This window comes from Macrotis lagotis, chromosome 6 (genome assembly GCF_037893015.1).
Source record: "Macrotis lagotis isolate mMagLag1 chromosome 6, bilby.v1.9.chrom.fasta, whole genome shotgun sequence".
In the NCBI taxonomy this organism is placed as follows: Eukaryota; Metazoa; Chordata; class Mammalia; order Peramelemorphia; family Peramelidae; genus Macrotis; species Macrotis lagotis.
Genome location: NC_133663.1, coordinates 8,421,321 through 8,440,836, shown reverse-complemented (window position 1 = coordinate 8,440,836; position 19,516 = coordinate 8,421,321). Strand labels below are relative to the sequence as shown.

Genomic DNA, 19,516 nt, shown 5'->3' with positions numbered 1-19,516 from the left:
CTCAACAATTGGCCTACAATCCACCAATGGTCTTGAACCTGAAGCCTTAGGATCATGGGGTCATAGGTCATATAATGACCCCCCCCTCTCATTTTTATTGCTGAAGAAACTGAGGCATAGTGAATTAGTCTCACCTAGTAGTAAGATGAAGATCTGAACACTCAGTGAAGGGTGGATAGGTTGAAGCAACCTTAATCAGGAAGCGTTATCACATGGAAAAAAAAGACCTAAACTTCTTTCTGGTCTCCTAGGGGTGGAACCATGAGGTCATGCCTGGAAATGCCAAAGAGGAAAATTTAGACAGTCAGCTTTGTCCACTAGCTTTCATTAAGCACCTACAAGGTGCCAGAAGCTCTGTGGGGTGGGTGGGGGGCACAAAGAAAGAAAAAAGAGGATTATTTCCTCTTAAGGAGATCAATATCAAAAACTCACTTAAGGCTGAGCACTAACCTTGGGTGGAATGGGTTTCCTTGAAAGGTAGTGGCTTTACTGGAGGACTTTCATCAAAGATTTCATGATCATTTATTGGGTGGGTTGAATTGGGGAAGCTTTTCCAACTATAGCCACTTCAAATCCTGGGATTCTTTTTACCATGCCCCTATGTAGTGTGTGTGTGTGTGTGTGTGTGTGTGTGTGTGTGTGTGTGTACAAGGGAGAGCGCCTACACATGTCTGGAGAGATGGATCTAACAATTCACCCACCTCAAGGTTAATATCTTACACAGATGAAGGGCTTCAATGTGACTTGGGAAATCTAAAGATGTTGTTTTCTTGCTCTTCCAGGGTGGCCATCCAGGTCCCGGGGGCCCTGTTTCTGCCCCATCCTTCCGTCCAGAGGATGAATTGGAACATCTCACCAAGAAGATGCTATATGACATGGAGAATCCTCCCTCTGATGAATACTTTGGTAAGTGCTGCTTCAGGATGGAGCATTAAAGCCAGTGTCCTTTGGCCTCAGATCTTCTAACTTTTTTCAATGGATGTGCTGGCAACACGCTACAGATGTAGAACATGAGACCTGGAGATGTGCCTCTTGCCTAGGATGACATAGGCAGTTAAATGGCAGAACTCATGTCCTGGCTCCAGATCAACCGATAAGTATTTATTGTGTGCTTGTTCCTTGACTGGCACTATTCTAAGCACTAAGGTAAAATAGAACAGCCATCCTTGTCTTGAAGGATCTTAAATCTTAAACCTTAGAAAGATTTATGGCAGAGCCTGAGTTCAAGAAGCCCTTAGAAAATGGAAGGGATTGGGGTAGCTGGGTGGCGTAGTGGATAAAGCACCAGTCTTGGAATCAGGAGTACCTGGGTTCAAATCCGGTCCCAGACACTTCATAATGACCTAGCTGTGTGGCCTTGGGCAAGCCACTGAACCCCATTTGCCTTGCAAAGACCTAAAAGTTAAAGGGTAGGTGAGAGCAGCCTTCCAATAATGGGCAGGATATGATTGGTGAAGTTGAAGAGCATCTCATAAAGGGCATTTCTGCTTATTAGCATCTGCTAAGCAAGGGAGCCTAGCGTAGTGAATGGAAAGACATGTCTAGGGGCAGGTACAGACTAGGCCCAAATGGTTGGGGCAGGCAGTTCCTGACATGGAGTTGAGATGGGATGTTTCAAAGGTGATGGCAGATACAATAAGGCTATGATGGCTGTGGTCCTACAGGCTGCTATTGAAAGTTTGGACCAATTGCCATGGGAACTGTAGCACAGTAAACAGCTGTCAGCTAATTGACTTAGATTTTATTGGTTTGGTTTCCAGAAATTCAATTGCAATATATTAAAGGATATTGTGAGGTGATAGAACAAAAACAAGTCTAAGAAACAGAGGCTCCGTCAAGACTGAAAGCCTTAAACGTACTACTACTCATCCTCTCTTAAACTCAGCTCCCTCATCAGGGATAATAATGCCCAGTTTTAACATGGCATGAGAAGACTTTGTAACCTCTTGTTCAAGGAACATCTTAGAATTCAGGGTGCCAAGTAAAGGCCCCATCCCCAGTGGCTCTAAAGTACAGAACTTGTTGAAAGCACACAGTTGCTATCAACCCTTCTTATCCCAACCAAGTACGGGAGCATATTCCTCCCACTGCCATTTTCTGGGGGTTGGTCTTGAAATGATCAAAATGAAATCCCTTGCATATCTTCTTCGAGGAAGTAAACTCTGCCTGGATACATGCCAAACTGTATATGGCCCATAGCTGGCAGGGGTATGAGTGTATAGCTTGGTGAGACAAGGGTGCTGACCTCTTGTTACAGGTACCTAGGAGTGTACGCTAGTCCTAAGTAAGGTTGGAGGGAATCCCCATGAAATCAGAGGCTGTCCTCTGGGATGTTGATGAGTCGTGTTCTCTGCCAGTGTGTGCACTCTTCTCTTCCATCATTCTATAACATCATATCAAGACAAGGTAATGGACCTAAAAGTTATCAGACTGTCAAACCAAACCAGCCTCTTAACCTGTGGATGGCTGGAGACGAGAGCCAGGAATCTAACAGAAGTTTAATTTCAAAGGGAGGGAAATGGCCTGCAAGCAACAAGGGGATGCAGATACATGTTCCAGGGCCCCAGCCCTAGTCAGGGACCTGAGGCTGTGTGGGGAAATCTCCATACAGTACAGACAAGGAGAGGTAGCAGCAACGACGAGACAAGGTTGACTCAAAGTGGCACTTTACTGCTGAAATGGGGGTATTGGGCGGGCTGCATTTAAGTTCAGAGAAAACCTGGGGCTGCACCAAGCCTTGCCGACATTAAGGGATTTTGCAAGAGGGGAGCCTGCATGCTGGGCCTTAGCTCTAGAAAACAGAGGGCCTCCTAATATCTTGAGCACATAGCTTTTGCATCTTTAGGAGAACAGCAACCAACCCACCAGTCTAAGCCTGCAATTCATTCTGGTGATGAGGTTTTGATTGGAAGAACCTAATTACCCTTTTTTGGACAACTTTGAGGCATTCTATTAAGTCATGGAAATATTTTGTTGAAGTAATTCTATTTGAAAAGACTGGCTGGAGAAAGGTCACTTATTGAAATAAGTTGCAACTTGTGGGTTCCAGATGAAAACCTCACCTTGCAATTGGATTGGACTCCGTCTTTATCCAAGCCTTGCCTGTCAATCTGCCATATGCTGTAGGGCATCCAAACCCTTCTTTGTCTCTATGCCCATGTAGCGGGCTTTTGGAGTTTCACAACTTTCCACCAGTCCATTTACCCCCTCATCCCCCCAACACTCCTCCCCATCTCTCTGTCGCTTTGTATCTCTGTCTGTCTATCCATCTCTCCTTCGCTCTCTCATTCTCCCTATCTCTGTCTATCTGTCTGTTCTTCTAAAGAGAAGACAAAGGTCTGTCTCTCAGTCTCTGTTTCTCTGTCTCTGCTTCTGACTTTGTCTCTCAGTCTCTCTCTCTCTCTCTCTCTCTCTCTCTCTCTCTCTCTCTCTCTCTCTGTCTGCCTGTCTCTTTGTCCCTCCCTCCCTCCCCCAATTTCTTTACCTGTAAACAGGAATAATAACCCTCAAATACAACATCATAGCTCAGGCACAGTAATGGGTCTTTGGGAAGCATTAGGAGGACATTCTATGCCTTTGACCACCGTGCTGGGCTCCGCTGTTTGCCTTAACTACATGTAGGTATTCTTAGTGGAGAGCCACTAACATGGGCTTTAGTAAATCACTCCAGTAGGAGCCTAACTCAAACTCTGTGGAATGAGCAATGTTAATGCTTACTTCTCTACAATAGCTAGCACTTAGGTAAGACTCTAAGTGCTTTACAAATATGATCCACAAAACAACCCTGGGGGATAGGTTGCTACTATTTTCTCCATTTTACAGAGAGGAAATTGAGACACAAAGGTGAAATGATTTGTTTGGGGCCTCAGAACTAATAAATTTCTGAGACTGGATTTGAACTCAGGTTTTCCTAGTTCCAGACTCAGCACTCTTATTTGCTGCCTCATCAATTTAGGTCTCTGGTCTTTGCATTTCTAAGGTATAGATTCTTGGTAGAGTCTTGAAAAAAAAATCCCTTATCCATCAAAATAAAACCTTGGGGGGTGGCTAGGTGGCACAGTGGATAGAGCACTGGCCCTGGAGTCAGGAGGACCTGAGTTCAAATGCAGCCTCAGACACTTAATAATTACCTAGCTGTGTGGCCTTGGGCAAGCCACGTAACCCCATTTGCCTTGCAAAAACCTAAAAAATAAAATAAAAAACCAAAACAAAACAAAGCAAAACCTTGGTTCCATAATGAGAGATTACATAGTTGGTTCTTCCATGAATGGGAGTAGAAGGGGCTGGGTTTTGCAATGGGGTCAACACATACTACCAGTTTCTTCTCCTGGAGTCCCCTATGATAGATATCTATTTGGGAAAGTTTGGGAGATAAGATCCAGGTTAGTCTGGATTGTGACCTGAGGTCTCTCTGGGTTCCTGTCTTCTGGGCAGGGCTTTCCTGCATGGGTGACAGTGTGAGGCTTCCAGTGAGCCTTAGCCTTTTCATCACTCTGCTATAGCTAGCTAGCTAGATGATAGGTAGATTGGTAGATAGATAGATAGATGATAGATAGATGGATAGATAGATGGATGGATGGATGATAGAGGTAGATTGGTAGGTAGGTAGGTATGTAGATAGATGTGATAAGATAAAGATGATAGATATAGATGATAGGTAGATGGATAGATAGATAGATAGATGTAGTAATACTTCTCTTTTTTAGGCTATATGGTATAGATCATGCTTTTTGATACAATTCCCTCCACAATTAAAAATCCCAGCATCATATGAATAGTTTGGCCAGTGTTTTCATTATCTCTGCTTCAGCAGCCCCACAGAAGCCAGGAGCTAACTCGAGAGAGATACAAATAAAAATTAAAGTAGAAAGCCAGACCTCTTCTTACATGTTAGGAATTTTCCTATCTAGGAACCTGGAATGATTGTGATTTTATTCTCAACAACAGAAGAGGAACCTAGATAAATCTACAAGGACATGCCAGTGCCTTTAGGCTAAAAAGGAGTTAATTGTTAATTTTATGTGTGCGTGTGTATAAAAAATATATAAAATATTTTTGAAATGAATATAAAGTCATTGCAAGGGTTTAGGCAGATTCTTGTAGGAGGCAACCCTTGAGGATGGCTTAGAAAGATAATTACTTTGGTTTGTTTCTGTGTTTTGGGGAGGGCCAGGAGAGGAAAGAGAATTCATTCTTGGCAGGTGGGAAAACTGGTGCAAAAGCACAGAAGTGGGTGCTTTGAACTGATTTGGAATAAACATTTCTTTCTACCACTGGTTAGGACAAATGGCTAGTAGTCAAGTGGAGTGGGAAGGATTTGAATCTTAGCCTCACCTCTCTCATGACTTTGGTAAGGAAGCCCAGGTTCATCCCTGCTTAGTTATGTCTGAGACAACACAGCACCTCAGAAGTGTGTCAGTAAGGACCACAAATGTATATTGTCTGGCAAGACACAAGAGAAAATCATCTCATCTTGATGCCATTTGTGCATTTTTCTAGCCTAGTTTACTATGAAAAGTTAGTTTATAAAACTATTGTATGAGCTACTTTCTCTTTCCAGCCTTCTTTGGAAATACTTCTTTGTCTCCTGCAATTCAATTTCCTGAGACTGTAGATGCCTATGTTTCCTAAGACAGTGAGTTTGGAGGGATGAGTTCAGTTCTGGAAGCCAAACACCAGTCATGACCTCTGAACTAAGCTTTCAAGGCCAACAATGGCACCCTTGAACATGGAAGACAAACACAATGGAAAGAGAGGTTAGAAATTGGAGAAAGCTCCTCATCTGGTTCAGTTAACCAGTCATTTGGTCTTCAAGCATAAATCCATAGGCAATGAGGTGGCCTGCCTTCATTAGAGGGCCTGCCTGCCTGAATCCCTGAACAACAGGTTTCCATGGGCAACTGCTCCCAGGGACCTGTGTGGAAGCAGACTCTCCCACCAAGTGATGGAATTGTTTGAGGAATGGAAGGAGCCGTGAAAGATAAATCACTGATGAAGGCCAGGACAAATGTCAGGGCTTGGAGGAGAAAAGAGAGGTTTTGGAGTGGAATGTCCAAATAAATGGGGGAGAGACTCACAATATGCTAGGACTAGCAAATGAAGTGTCTGTGTATGATTGTGTGTGTATGTGTGTATGCGTGTGTGTGTGTGTGTGTGTGTGTGTGTGTGTGTGTGCATGCGCTGTCCAGGAGGAGCTGACTACCTCCTGTGTACCTTCTATTTCTCAATTACTATGACAAACAACAACAAAAAAAGATATTGCATTGAGTTCTCACTGTCCTTGGAACACACTTGCTTTCCAGCCTTCTGCTTCTTGGCAGAGATGCACAGTCTTCTGGGTGATACCCTGGTGTTCATTTAAAACTGAAAGCATCCCTGAAGACTGGGAGATTGCGAAGTTTTGGAGGGAGGCAAGAATTGTTTGGCATGGGATCCATCAGCCATCCTGCAGAGGGAGGCCATGCCCGACCTCACAGGACACTCCAAATCTCTACCTTCAAGTTGTTCCGCATGAGCTCACCATCGTTTCTTCATTTCTGGTTCTACACGGCTTTTCTTCTTCTCCTCCAGCTGTAGATGAGATCGGTCACATCGGAAGTCTATGTAGAAAACTGGGATTTGATAGGGAGCCTTCACAAGTATTCCCCAATAGAAATAACTTGTCATTTAGCCTCTGGATTTGAAGGCTTCTCTTCTGATGTTAGTATTATTATGGCTTGTCTTGCCGAGTGGTACCAAGTCAGGCATCCACCTTCCCCCCTTGCCATCCCTCGCCTCCTCCTGATGACTACAAAGAGTATCTGGGCGGTGAAACCGGGAGACACTGGAGAGAAGTCTGGTGTCCTTGGTAGAAGAATTCCTCCAGCCTCAGTTTGCAATGTAAAGGGAAGGGTTTGATAAAGAAAGGGGTGTTGATTACTGAAGTGAGAACCAGGCTATGGGGGTTCATTTCTAATGGGGGTTAATGGAATTCAGTCCTTAGTTTGTTGTTATTCTAGTTTTGTGAATCAGCAATTGCCCCTGGTGTTGTCTCCTAAAATGTAAGCATTTCAAAGGCAAGCTTGAGTGTACTTTTGTCCCCAGATGCCTAGCTCAGAGAGAGCACCTTTTTTTTCTGTCTAGGCACCCAATAAAGACTTACTGAGCATATATCATAATCATTTCTGTTTTGCTTCCCTGACTCCAAGTAGGCCTTCTTTGTACTCTTTGTATGACATGTGGCAGTGAGACTTCCTTTGGGGACATTAGTTAGATCAGATGACTCTGAGGTCTCTTCCTCCTTTCAGATTACATGGCTCTGTCATCGTGTGAGGAAAATAGTTTAGCCCATCCATCTGAGCCTTGAATGCATGCAATGGTATAGTCAGCATTCCACACCCAGAGTCCCTGGCTCCTCCAATACAAAGAGAAAGTTTCCCTAGGATGCTCGGAGCCACGTAGGACCTTGGACAGCATCTGGTCAGCACCTGCCTTTTACTGGAAGGGTGAAAGGCTCTCTTTGGGATTCCTGGTTTCAAGTTCAGGTCCATGACTGCCCTGTCAGCTCACCTCTCCTTCCTGTGGATTGTGGCTCCTCATCTGCCCTCCTGGCCCCTTGGTGCTGATTAGAAAGTGAAAAGTTCTCACTGTCATTTGAGTGCCTTCTTTCTGGTCCATTTTTCGGTTCCATTTTTGTGATCTTTGTCCTCAGGATCTTTTCCCTTCACTTTGGGTCAGTTCACATGGTCTTCCAATGTTTCTTTGAATACCTCAGATGGATCCTTTCTTAGAGTATGATGATGTCCTATTGCACTCTCCTATTGTACATTATTCTGCCTTTCCCTAGGGGACTCCAGTCCCAGATTTGTCAGGAACAGTGACCCAAGTCAATGGGTGATTGAACTACTGAATGCTCTTGGACCATGGCTTCATAATTAGTTACAAAGCAGAAAAATCTGATTGCTTTGAAAAACGCTTAGAGAGCCCCGGTTTGGTTGGGGGGGGGGTACTACATGTTTCCCCCTGTACATTTATTTACCAATTTGTGCAAGAAAAATGACTTTTATGCCAACCATGTTTTTGATACCAATGGGGGTACTTGCTCCAGGTGGTTCCAGAACAGCAGGTGCAGATGGAACCTCAAGCAATATTGTTTTCACAAAAAACTCCTAATTAATTAAAAATCCCGAACCCACAATGGAAGAAAAAAATTAGCCTAATGGCCCAGAGAAAAGGAGACATTGAACAGAAACAAGTTCATTTTACAGTGTTTGCTACAAGATGATCATGGGTCTCAGTGGAGAAATGCCCTTAGAGTGATAAAAAAAAAATCTGTTTTATTTCCTTCCTTCCTTCCTTCCTTCCTTCCTTCCTTCCTCCCTTCCTCCCTCCCTCCCTCCCTCCCTCCCTCCCTTCCTTCCTTCCTTCCTCCCTCTTGTTTTTGTCTCCTCCTGTATCTATATCTCTATGTCTGTGTGTCTGTCTATCTCGATATCTTTCCTTCTCTCTGCCTGTCTGTTTCTCTAAGAGGCTGCTAAAAACATGTTTGCCCATGGCAGTTAAAATTTACAGTGCTAAATAAATAACTTTTTTCTCCAAGGTTTTTATTTAGCCCATTTTAGTACTCATTAATGTTTAATTAAATAACTTTTTATAGTGTATTGTTAGACATGAATTAGCTTTTCCTCCTGTTCTGTTTGCATTTTCACAGCATTTTCCAAACTCAGGACCCTGTAGATCCTGGAAGAAGGGAGAGGGAAGGAAGGCTCTTCTTGTGTTCTTGGAAAGAACCCCCAGGCACAGTGATTGCCAAGGCTTGAGCTAAGAATCTAGGAAGTGGGAGTGCAGTGATTTTCTCCCTGGCAGAGACACAGAACTCCAACCTCAATGGAGGGCAGGGACCAGAGAGGGGCAATGCTTTGGAGACATGGGAATGGAGTTGCTATTTTTGAGAACTCAGACCTAGATGCATCTGATTGAGCTATGATTCATGCTAGTAAGAATAGTGATGGGGCGGCTAGGTGGCGCAGTGGATAAAGCACCGGCCCTGGAGTCAGGAGGACCTGGGTTCAAATCTGGCCTCAGACACTTAATAATTCCCTAGCTGTGTGGCCTTGGGCAAGCCACTTAACCCCATTTGCCTTGCAAAATTCTAAAAAAAAAAAAAAAAAGAATATTGATTGTCAGAATAGAACTGTACAGAGAGCACCTTTGCTTTTTTGCAAGGAGATGGGGTTGAGTGACTTGCCCAAGGCCACATAGCTAAGTAATTAAGTGTCTGAGGCCGGATTTGAACTCAGGTTCTCCTGACTTCAGGGCTGGTGCTCTATCCACTGGACCACCCAGCTGCCCCCCAGACAGCACCTTTTGAGAAGAACTTTCCAGTTCAAGTGTGGATGTTTCTCTGAGTCATAGGTCCCTTTTTGTCATCTACAAGTCAACCTGAAAGAGCTCTGGGCTTTCCTTCTTCATCAGTAGCATGTCTTCTCTGAAACTGGAACTGGTGTCCAGTGGGCAGCCAAGGAGGCAACCAGGGACTGTGAGGTGGTGACTTGGTCTCTTCTAAGTTGCCTTTCTGCTCTGCACCCATGATCCTCACTCTAGGTGTGAACTCTGTGAAACCACTATCTGTGTATCAGGAGGGGACTGGACTGGACTGGTCATTTCATTGGAACAATACAATGCAGCATCTGCTTGGACACTGAGAAGACAATCTCCTCAGTCACAGAGAAGGAAATGACTCAGTTAGGGTCACTCAGGAAGTATGTGGTCTAGATGAGTCTACACTCTGAGTCTGTATGCCATGAACGGCAGCGCTGTATCAAATGAAATGATGCATCAAAAGCTCTTTGGAAACCTAAAAGAGGTTTATAAATGTGGGCTATTGATGTCTAGGGCTATCATCCTTATCCCTGATACCTTTTAGTCTCTGCATTGTTGTAGACTTCATCACCATGACTGTTTAGAACCTGCCACCTGAAGAACTGACTGCCGGCCACAGGGGCTGCTGCCCTGGAATTGGCCATCTCTCTATACTGGGCACCGAGACTGTACATGAACAATAAGAATTCTCTAATAGGGCAGTGTCTGTTGATTATGTTTCCAGGAGAAAGCATCCCTATTTGTAAGAACCATCCTGAGGCAACGAACGATTCCTGTTCTCAATAGCTTTCTTTTGTTCATCTGGGGAAGGCACCCCTACACTGAGTCTCTTTTCATTCCTTTTCCCTCTTTCTTCACAATGAAAAGGAAACACTCACAGACATAGAGCTTTGCCCATTTTTAAAGGCCGACATCTCTTCTCTCAGCCCTCCCCTCCCCACCAATCAAATTCCAACTTTACATTTCCCCTTCAATGGAGTTGAAAATTCCTATGACTGCCTAGCAGGTCATTCCATTTGGTAACCATCACAGCAGATGGGTAGTATCAGGATGAGGGTGCCCAAGGGGCCTAAAGCCCATCAGTGAGTTGGGGGGACAGGGTAGTGTCTACACCAGGCATGTAGAGATGTCCCCTGCCCAGAAGTCTCCCCCCCCTTCTCTCCTCCATTGGAATGGGAGTTGCTTGAGGTCTGGAACCATCATGTCTCCAATCCTTCCCACCATATCAGTATTTAATAATTGCTAGTGAAACAGCTGCCTAATCTTGACCCTATGCATCCCATGGCCAGGATTATCTTGAGCAGTTCTGATTTCCAAACCCTTAAATGTATGCACCAAAGTCTCATGAATCCCACCCTGATTATATAATTAGGCAATCAATTTTCCATAAGGACATTTTATCTGGGAGGATGCTCCCAACTTACAGTTAGAAAGCATTCCTACCCAATCAAGATGCCGGAGATATTAAGATGACTACATTGGACTGTCCTACCCCAGGAGGAACTTACATTTTTTGAGGGAGAACATAAGTCCACAGAGAAGTATGATATGAAGTTTCATTCAGTTTAGTGGAAAAAACCAAACAAACATTTATTTATTAACCACTATTTGCAAGCCATTGCACAATGTGGGGCTTGGGAATAATAGGATAAAAATGAAAACTCTCTAGTCTTCTAGCTTATGTTCGAGGATGGAGGGGATACAATAAAGTTTAATGAAAGCTAGAAACAAAGTGCCTTGGAGGGCTGGTGAGAAATTGGCTGCAGGAGAGTGGTTGAATCATATGTGTGTGCGTGTTGCACATGTATGTGTTGGAGAAGGGAGATTAGGGAAAGGGAATCTTTCATGGAGGAAATAATGTTAGACTTGGCTCTGAGAGGAATTAAAAAGGATTTCAGCATTGAGAGGTGATGAGAAAGTCCATTCTCCTCATACTTGACAGTCATCATGGAGGTGGGAGAATGAAGGATCAGAGGGTTGCTTCTAGAAGAGACCTTAGAGACTACTCATTTTACAGGTGACTCCTGATGCACAAAGGAGTCAAACAGCTTGACCAAGGACACGCAAGTAAACTTGGGTTTTCCTGCTTCCAAGTCCAGGCCTTCACTATCATGCCCTGATGTCAAAGACAAGACCATAGAGTTGGTAGTAGTATATCTATTTCTCTTAACCTCAGGTTTTGGGGGTTTGGGGTACAATGGCTGAGTTGCGGTTGGGGGTTGTTTTCTTCCAGCCCTCTATAGTATATGATTTTATATACTTGTTTTGACTGATTAATATAGGTAGATTTATATATGATATATAAAATATATTTATATTTATATATTTGGGTTTAGATAGATCATGTGTAGTCATACATATATGCAAACAGACACAGGTATGAATGCATTATAAGGTGTCTGTGAAACATGCCTCTGCCTATCTACATGGATGTATACACACACACACACACACACACACACACACACACACACCTTCAGTGTTAACTAGTAAAGAAAAAAGAAGATGCCATCATCTGCTCTGGGGCACCGTCAAGATGTATCTTAGCCTCAATGCTATCGGCTGTCTGGGTCATTCATAAGTCCTCTTTTCTTGGGTTAATAAACTCTGAATATTTTTAAAGAACTCCCAGAAGCCTTGGCACATCTACGTGATATTAATATAACATAACCATGAATTCCACCATGCAGGACATTATAGATAATTTGCTGCTATTATCAAAAGGGATAATTCTCTCATTAATATGTTTTCCGACCCAGTTGTAGCCAGTCTGTCGCCACCGCCCCATGTGTAGCCTCGCAGACACGTGCGTGTCAAAACAGATTTCTCTCACTCTCTCACCTCAGCTCTTGTCTCTCTTTGAGTCAGCATTGGTATTTACTTGCGGTGATCTCTGAATATTTGGGATGGCAGAGGATGAGAAACAACAAAATTGTTTTTTACCTCATTGCATATGAGAAAGGCCCACATGTTCTCCTAACATGCTGAGCCAACGACTTGGCTTTTTTTCATGTGGACCCGATCAAGAAATAATTTGAAAGAACGAGAGAGAAACTTTTGACTCAGCCCGTACAGAATGAATCATAAACCATTTTCTCATCGGAGATGGGAACCAAGATGCAGCCGTACTTCACTGTCAGCAGAACCATCCTGGAGCCTGCACCAGGCAGGGGCCCATGGAGCCTTCCTGTCCAGGGTCACCCCCAGGAGAGCCCCAAGGACCTGTCCCCATTCCTTTGGAGGGGTCTGGCCTTCTTTTCCTATTGGGAGGTTGGAAATCTCAGGAAAGGCCTCCTCTGGGCATGGATCTGAAGTTGGTTGCAAAAGGAAGCCAGGGATTATGAGGGTTAAAGTTTCAGAGAATTCTTTCAGGATTGGGGAAGAGTCAGTGAAATATCAATCAGTCGCTCATCGGTGACCAATGGCAATGTATGGAACAATTTGGGCACTTATAATCTAGCAGGTCCAGTCCTGGAGTAAATGAGAATGACGGAAGCTAGAGGAAATCTGGCCAGGGGTGAAGTGTGCCTTCAATGAGTTTCCTTCATTTTCCTCATTCAGGTGGTACCTTCTTCATGACCTTAGACCTCTGAAAATGAGCTCTAAAAAAAAACATTAAAATTTATAGGAAAACCACTTTCCCTTTGCTGATAAGTGGTCAAAAGACATGAACAAATAGTTCTCAAGGGGTGAAACCCAGGCTATCTATTGCCAAATGGGGGGGGGGGGAGAATGCTTCACTATTGATTAGAGAATTCAACCTCAAACTCATCAGAGTGGCAAAGATAATAAAAGAATGGAAAATGAGAAATGTTTAAGGGACTTTGGGAAAACAGGCACACTCATGCACACATGGTAGACCTGTGAGTGGGCACAACCATTTTAGAAGCAATTTGGAATGGTCAATAAAAGATGCTCACCAGTGTGTGTTGTGTAAGCCAGCACCATTGTTCAGGGCTCTCTACCCAAAAGAGATTTTTTCTAAATTAATTTTTATTAAAGATATTATTTGAGTTTTATAATTTTCCCCCCAATCTTACTTCCCTCCCCCCACCCCCACCCCCCACAGAAAGCAATCTGTCAGTCTTTACTTTGTTTCCATGTTGTACCTTGATCCAAATTGGGTGTGATGAGAGAGAAATCATATCCTTAGAGAAGAGACAAGAATTCTAAGAGTAACAAGATCAGACAATAAGATATCTGGTTTTTTTCTAAATTAAAGGGAATAGTCCTTGAACTTTGTTTCAAAAGAGATTTTAAAAACCTTTGTGTCCAAAATTATTTATAGCAGCTATTTTCCTTGTGGTGGCAAAAAAACTGGAAGGCCAGAGAATGCCCAACAATTATGAAACAGCTTGGCCATATGAACCTGACAAAATACAACTGGGCTATAAAGAATGAAAAATAAAAATTAATAATTTCAGAGAGACTTGGAAAGATTTATATGAACTGATTCAGAGGGAAGCAAGCAGAATGAAGGCAGCCTATAACATCAAAAGTATAAAAATAAACAATTTTGAGAACCAATTTAAACCTGCAAAGAAAGGAACACAATGCACACAAAGATAACAATAATATAATGACAAAAAACTTTGAAATCTTGAAGGACAGGGATCAGTATAATAACCATCCATGATTCCATCAGTCGATGATGAATATGAAAAATTTTACAGAAACATGACAGATTTTGGGTGCAAAATAAGACATTTTTTGTATGTGGCCATTTAACTCGCTTCACTAGGGATGTTTGTTATGAAATGTTTATTTTCTTCTTCTTTTCCCAATGGGTTGGAAATGGAAAAGAGAGAAAATAAAATTTCCGTTCATTTGTTTAAGAAAAATAGGGATAGCTAGGTGATGCAGTGGATAGCACACGGGCCCTGGAATCAGGAGAACCTGAGTTCAAATCCAGCCTTAGACACTTAATACTTAGCTGTGTGACCTTGGGCAAGTCACTTAACCCCATTGCCTTGCAAAAGAAAAGAAAGAATGAAACCCCTCCCCCCCAAAGTAGAGGTGAGATAGAGGAGGAAGTAATAATGCACATGTTCATTATTGGTTGCACTTTCAGATGTGGTTACTGTTATCTTAGTTTTATTTCATTTCTTTTGACCTTCTTGCAAGGGACCTGTGATAGATTGGGAGTCATCTGGAAATGTATATAATATAAAAAAACAAAACATGGGAGAGTATTTGGTCTAGATCCTACCTCAATACATATTCTTCCCCCAGCTCTACCCCTGCCTCAGAATGAAAACTCCTTGAGACCAGGGGCTGTTTTTCATTGGTCTTTGTATCTCTAGGGCCAAAAGATAAAGCTTACCTTTCCATGAGAAGTGGAAGGTAGTGTGAGGAGTTGTCCCCGGACATCCCTAATATTACCCATCACCACTTTTTGATGTGTATCTCTAATCTTTAGCAGATGCTTAGCAGTCAGTGAGGCTTAATTGCATATCAGTGATGAAAAACTGATTTTTAGTTAATTCATTAATCCACTGATGTGGTCATGAAGGTATGACTTCCCTTCTCCTGGTGATCTCATCCTAGACCTTCTTCAAAGGTTTCTCTCTTTCTTAGCACCCCAGGTTCAGTTTTCAGGAGAGATGGCCTAAACTTCTCTCTTTCCTTAGTGTCTCAGGTATTGTGCTACAAATGGTTCTGATTACCTGGCTTCTTGGAGTTCAGACATCACATTGAGCACAATGACCAGAAAATTCTGCTTGGGTTGGGGGGAGCCACCTACTAACATACTTTGTCTGGTCCATTTTCTGTCCCCACAAGCCTTGGAAAGTCTCTGGTAATTAGTAGTAGCCTCTACTAATGCATTGGCCAATAATGATGGACAGGCCTGGGGTCCAGTCCTGATTGGTGTTTGTATTCAAGACATGGAAGCCATGACAGACAATGAGGCATTATTATTGCTATGATTATCATCATTACGACTGTTTTTATGATTTCCTGTGTTTTATCACAGAGAATATGGACAATTCCTTCTGCTAATGATTGTTGGTGACTCTTCTGTGACCTGTCATCTAAATAAGTGACCCTGAGCACTGAATGTGTAGGTAACTTCCAGGGGGTCCCACAACCAGTCTACTTTAGAAAGTAGATTTGAACCCAGGTCTTCTGGACTTCACAGCTCTTGTCAGATCTGAGATGATCAGATATCAGGACCTGCTTGTCTATTGATATGCATGATTTAAAAAAAAATGGCTCTATCACCTTGCTTGCCCAAAGGGGTCACTTAAAAAACATTTACATGTGTAAGTGTGTGTGTGTGTGTGTGTGTGTGACTCCCAAGAAGTCTTTCATCTCTGAAGAAGCGATGGCCTGGACTGGATGCAGGACATTTAGGCCGGGCTTTGGCTATGCCAGGCCTGGTATCCAGCCCCCCCCCCCAATTTGGTCCTAGTCCTTCGGGAGACTGGGTGAGGAACAGGATGCTGAGAATTGAGTTAGGTCAGCTACCGCTAACTAGCGTGTGGCAAGCTGATGCCAGCCCCATTACCGGACAAAGCCCAGAGCTGATGTCATCCCTCTCCGAGGCTTGTGTTAATTGGATGGATTGTCTGCCAAGCCTCACTCCATTTCCCCCTCTCGTTCTTTCTGGGATGAGTGGCTTGGAGGATAATTTGATTTCCTTCTGTTCCCAAGGCCTCACTCCCTGGTTGGGCGGTGTCTGAGAGTCCAGGTGTTCAGACCCACTGTTTGTTTTGCACCTGATGTTTTGAGAGGCCTTGCCTTGCTTGCCCTGTCTGGGTAATGGTGCCCAGCTGGACATCTCATTAGATTTGATGCAAGGCAGATGCTGGCTTTCAATGTGCTGCTTATGAAGGCGTCTTTGGCATGCCCTGCAAGTGTACTGGAGAGGTCTTTGAACTCATACATGCAGCTTTCAGACCAGTTTTTTAGATGCCCAGGAATGGTGATTTTTAAAAAATGTACCTCAATCCTGATGGAGGATTCAGGTTCACTAAGCATTAAATAAGAGATTGAGGCTGTAAGGAAGAAGCCTCTCTTAAACAAGGTCACTCTGTTTGTCAACCAGAGTTGGCCCCAAAAGGCAATGGGTTTCTATTTTGAGTTTGTAGGAGAAGTGTCTTCGCAACTGTGACTTCTGTGCATGTTTCCTCAAGGTGGTTGAGGAAGGCAGATGCTGATTATAAAATTCTTCGACTTAGTTGACACCCCTAATTTTGGAAACTTAGTGATTTCAGATAGCTGTTGTGACACCCCAATTCTAAAAAAACAAAACAACTTTTCCCAGGCTACGGTAACCCTGCAAGCAGTCCTCATAAACACACACTCACATGCACACACTCTACAGCAAAATGTGATTGTGGGGTTTCTGTAGCGACTGGGACCTGGTCTGCTCAGGTCTGGGTTTCTCTTCCTATCCTTTCTTGGTTTTTTAAGTGATGATCTCTCCCTAACAACGGATATAAACATCATTTGTAGATGTATAGTTAGTCTTAGAAATCTTAACACATGGTCTTGGAGACCAAAACAAAACCCTAATGCAGAAGAATAAATAGGGTCAAGCAAATAGCCCCATAGGAATCAATCCATTCAGCCAACATTTATTAAGTACCATCTATGGGCTGGCTCAGTTCCCTTCTTGAGGAATTTCCATTGCCTTGGGAGGGAAGAAATCAAAGAGTGGGCGTCTCCAGACTGTGTCCAAGACCCTCTGTTACAAAGGGAAAATTGGCCCAGACCCTGCCCTCAAGGAATCTGCATTCACTAGGGTGTGGACCCATGCTCATAAATGAAGACAAAATAATCCAAGGCCATTTTTATGAGATTGCCCCTGGGAGGATGAGAAAGGTCCTCGTGTTGAATGTTGCATGTTGGCAAGGAGTGGTAGAGGAAGCTGGGGACTCTTAACAGGTGGAGGGGGGGGAAGGGAGGCAGTGCCTTGTTGTTATGGGGCATAGACTAGACCAAGATAAGGGCAGGAATGAAGGCTGAGCCTTTGCTAGGGTTGCCTGCAGCCACCTTCTATGCCTTAGATCACTGCATCCTCCCAACCTCTGAGTGATACAGTTCCTCTAAACAATCCTGTTTTGCCTTTCTTGAAACTAAGGGTCAAAGATTAAGTCACTTGCTCAGGATTCTATGACTCAGATCTCTTTGAAGCTTAATTTAACTCCATTTGTCCTGACTTTAAGTCCAGTTCCCTTCACCTCTGCTGAAATAGCAGAAGTAAAAGCCATAGAAATATCTATATGACCCAATCTGTTGAGGATCAGAGGGATGCCTCAGTGGAACTGAGAAAACAAAAAGAAAGTCAGAAGACCATAATGCAAAGAATGATAACAGTTCTGGAGAAGACTGGAGTGTACTTGGTCCAGTCACCTCATTTTACCTAGGAGGAAGCCGACTTCTATAGTGACTGTATTCATTACCTGTTTAGTTCTGCAGAAGAGAAAGGGGGATTTTGGGTCAGCAGGGACAGAAGCAACTTGTGATTTATCCAGGTCCTTCTGGCTATAGGTCCTTGGCTATATCCATGTAAGTAAGACCTTAGGGAAGAGTCTTGAGACCTGCTTATCTGTCTTCAAGTCTGAAGGTTAGATGTGTAGGAGATAGGATAAGGGGCCATGAGTGAGCTGGCACATTTAAACTTGATGCAGGGGAAACTTCTGAACAAAACTGTATACATCCCTTCAGAGGGAGGCAGTGTTGGCTCTTTGGGGGTTATTCAAGGGAAGATTGCTTGACTTTAGTCAGATGTCTTATAGAGTGGAGTCTTTTGGGGACTAAATGACCTGAAGACATCTGACTCATAGGGCCTAATAAATGCTTCTGGATCAATTGTTCCATCTCCAAGATTCTGTGATTCATTTGCCATTTTCTATGTGCATGTCAGAGCAAGAAAAGCAGCATATTCCAAATACCCATCTTTTTATCTGAACAGAAGCAATGAGAATAAGATGCAGTGCACAAAATCTCGTTCAAATCCTTTTGTTTTAGATGATTGAACACACACACACACACACACACACACACACACACACACACACACACACACACACTTTCTCCAGGGGTTAAAACAACAGACATCAAACATGGAGACTCAGGCAAGAGTGTCATTTTTTTGAATTCTCTCTAGTTTTCCCATGTCAGGGAAGAATGACCAAGCCAAAATATGGCTCAATCAATAAACCAAGAAGTATTGATTAAACACCTACTGTATTACAACCATTGTTCTAAGTGGTAGTGATACAGAGGCATAACAAAGCAGCCTCTGCCCTCAAAAATGCTTGCAACCTAAAGAGAGAACTGGTGTGTTTGTGTGTGTGTGTGTGTGTGTGTGTGTGTGTGTAATGTGGAGTGAGATGGTTTTAGGGGTTTTTTTTAGTTTATTTTTGCAAGGCAAATGGGGTTAAGTGGCTTGCCCAAGGCCACAGGGCTAGGTAATGATTAAGTGTCTGAGGCTGGATTTGTACTCTGGTCCTCCTGACTCCAGGGCCGGTGCTCTATCCATTGCACCACCTAGCTGCCCCCAAGTGGGATGGTTTTAAAGATACTTTGTCCCATGTGCTTGAAAGATTACCCAATTAGTAGACACAGACAATTTTTTTTTTTTGGTACAGAAAGGTTGGGTTTTTTCCTGGTTTGAAAAAGGAGGAAGAATCTTTGGACTGAGTCCCCCACTGAGATTTTTGTTGAGATTGGCCAAGCTATCTAAGTGTCCCTGCTAAGGTAGACCTGATCTCAATAGAGTGATTCTCAGAACAAGAAATCATTCAAATCATTTAGAATTTTAATTCATGAATCTAGAGTTAGTAGGGACCTTAAGATCTTTCCTGTTTTATTCCTTTGTTTGACAGATGAGGAAATGGCACTCTGAGAAAGGAAGTGATTTGTCCCAGTTTGTACAATATACTGTAAAGTTACCAAACATTCTGCTGGGTCTGTGATTTTGTCAGTCTGAGGATTGCTGTTTATGACACTGATAACCTCCCCTCCTACAACAGGCATAGCCATATCCTTGATCAATTCCTAAGGTCACTTGGGGACCTTCTTCTCCCTTAGGACCTTTTTCATTGGCAACACCAGCATGGGGTGAAGAAAATCCATCAGTTATCCCTCACTGACCTACCTTCTTTTTTTTCACGGAAACGGTTTTGACTCTGTATCTCATGTTACC

The 19,516-nt window shown here is 43.2% G+C and overlaps 1 protein-coding gene across 3 annotated transcripts in view; it reads left to right on the top strand.

Moving 5' to 3' along the window:
- Positions 1-19,516, top strand: part of LPP (LIM domain containing preferred translocation partner in lipoma) — a 346,149-nt gene that overhangs the window by 190,513 nt on the left and 136,120 nt on the right. For all 3 annotated transcript variants that reach the window (XM_074190661.1, XM_074190660.1, XM_074190662.1), the window contains exon 4: positions 783-906. In XM_074190661.1, the coding sequence (XP_074046762.1) occupies positions 783-906 (124 nt within the window). The remainder of the gene's footprint in view (positions 1-782; positions 907-19,516) is intronic.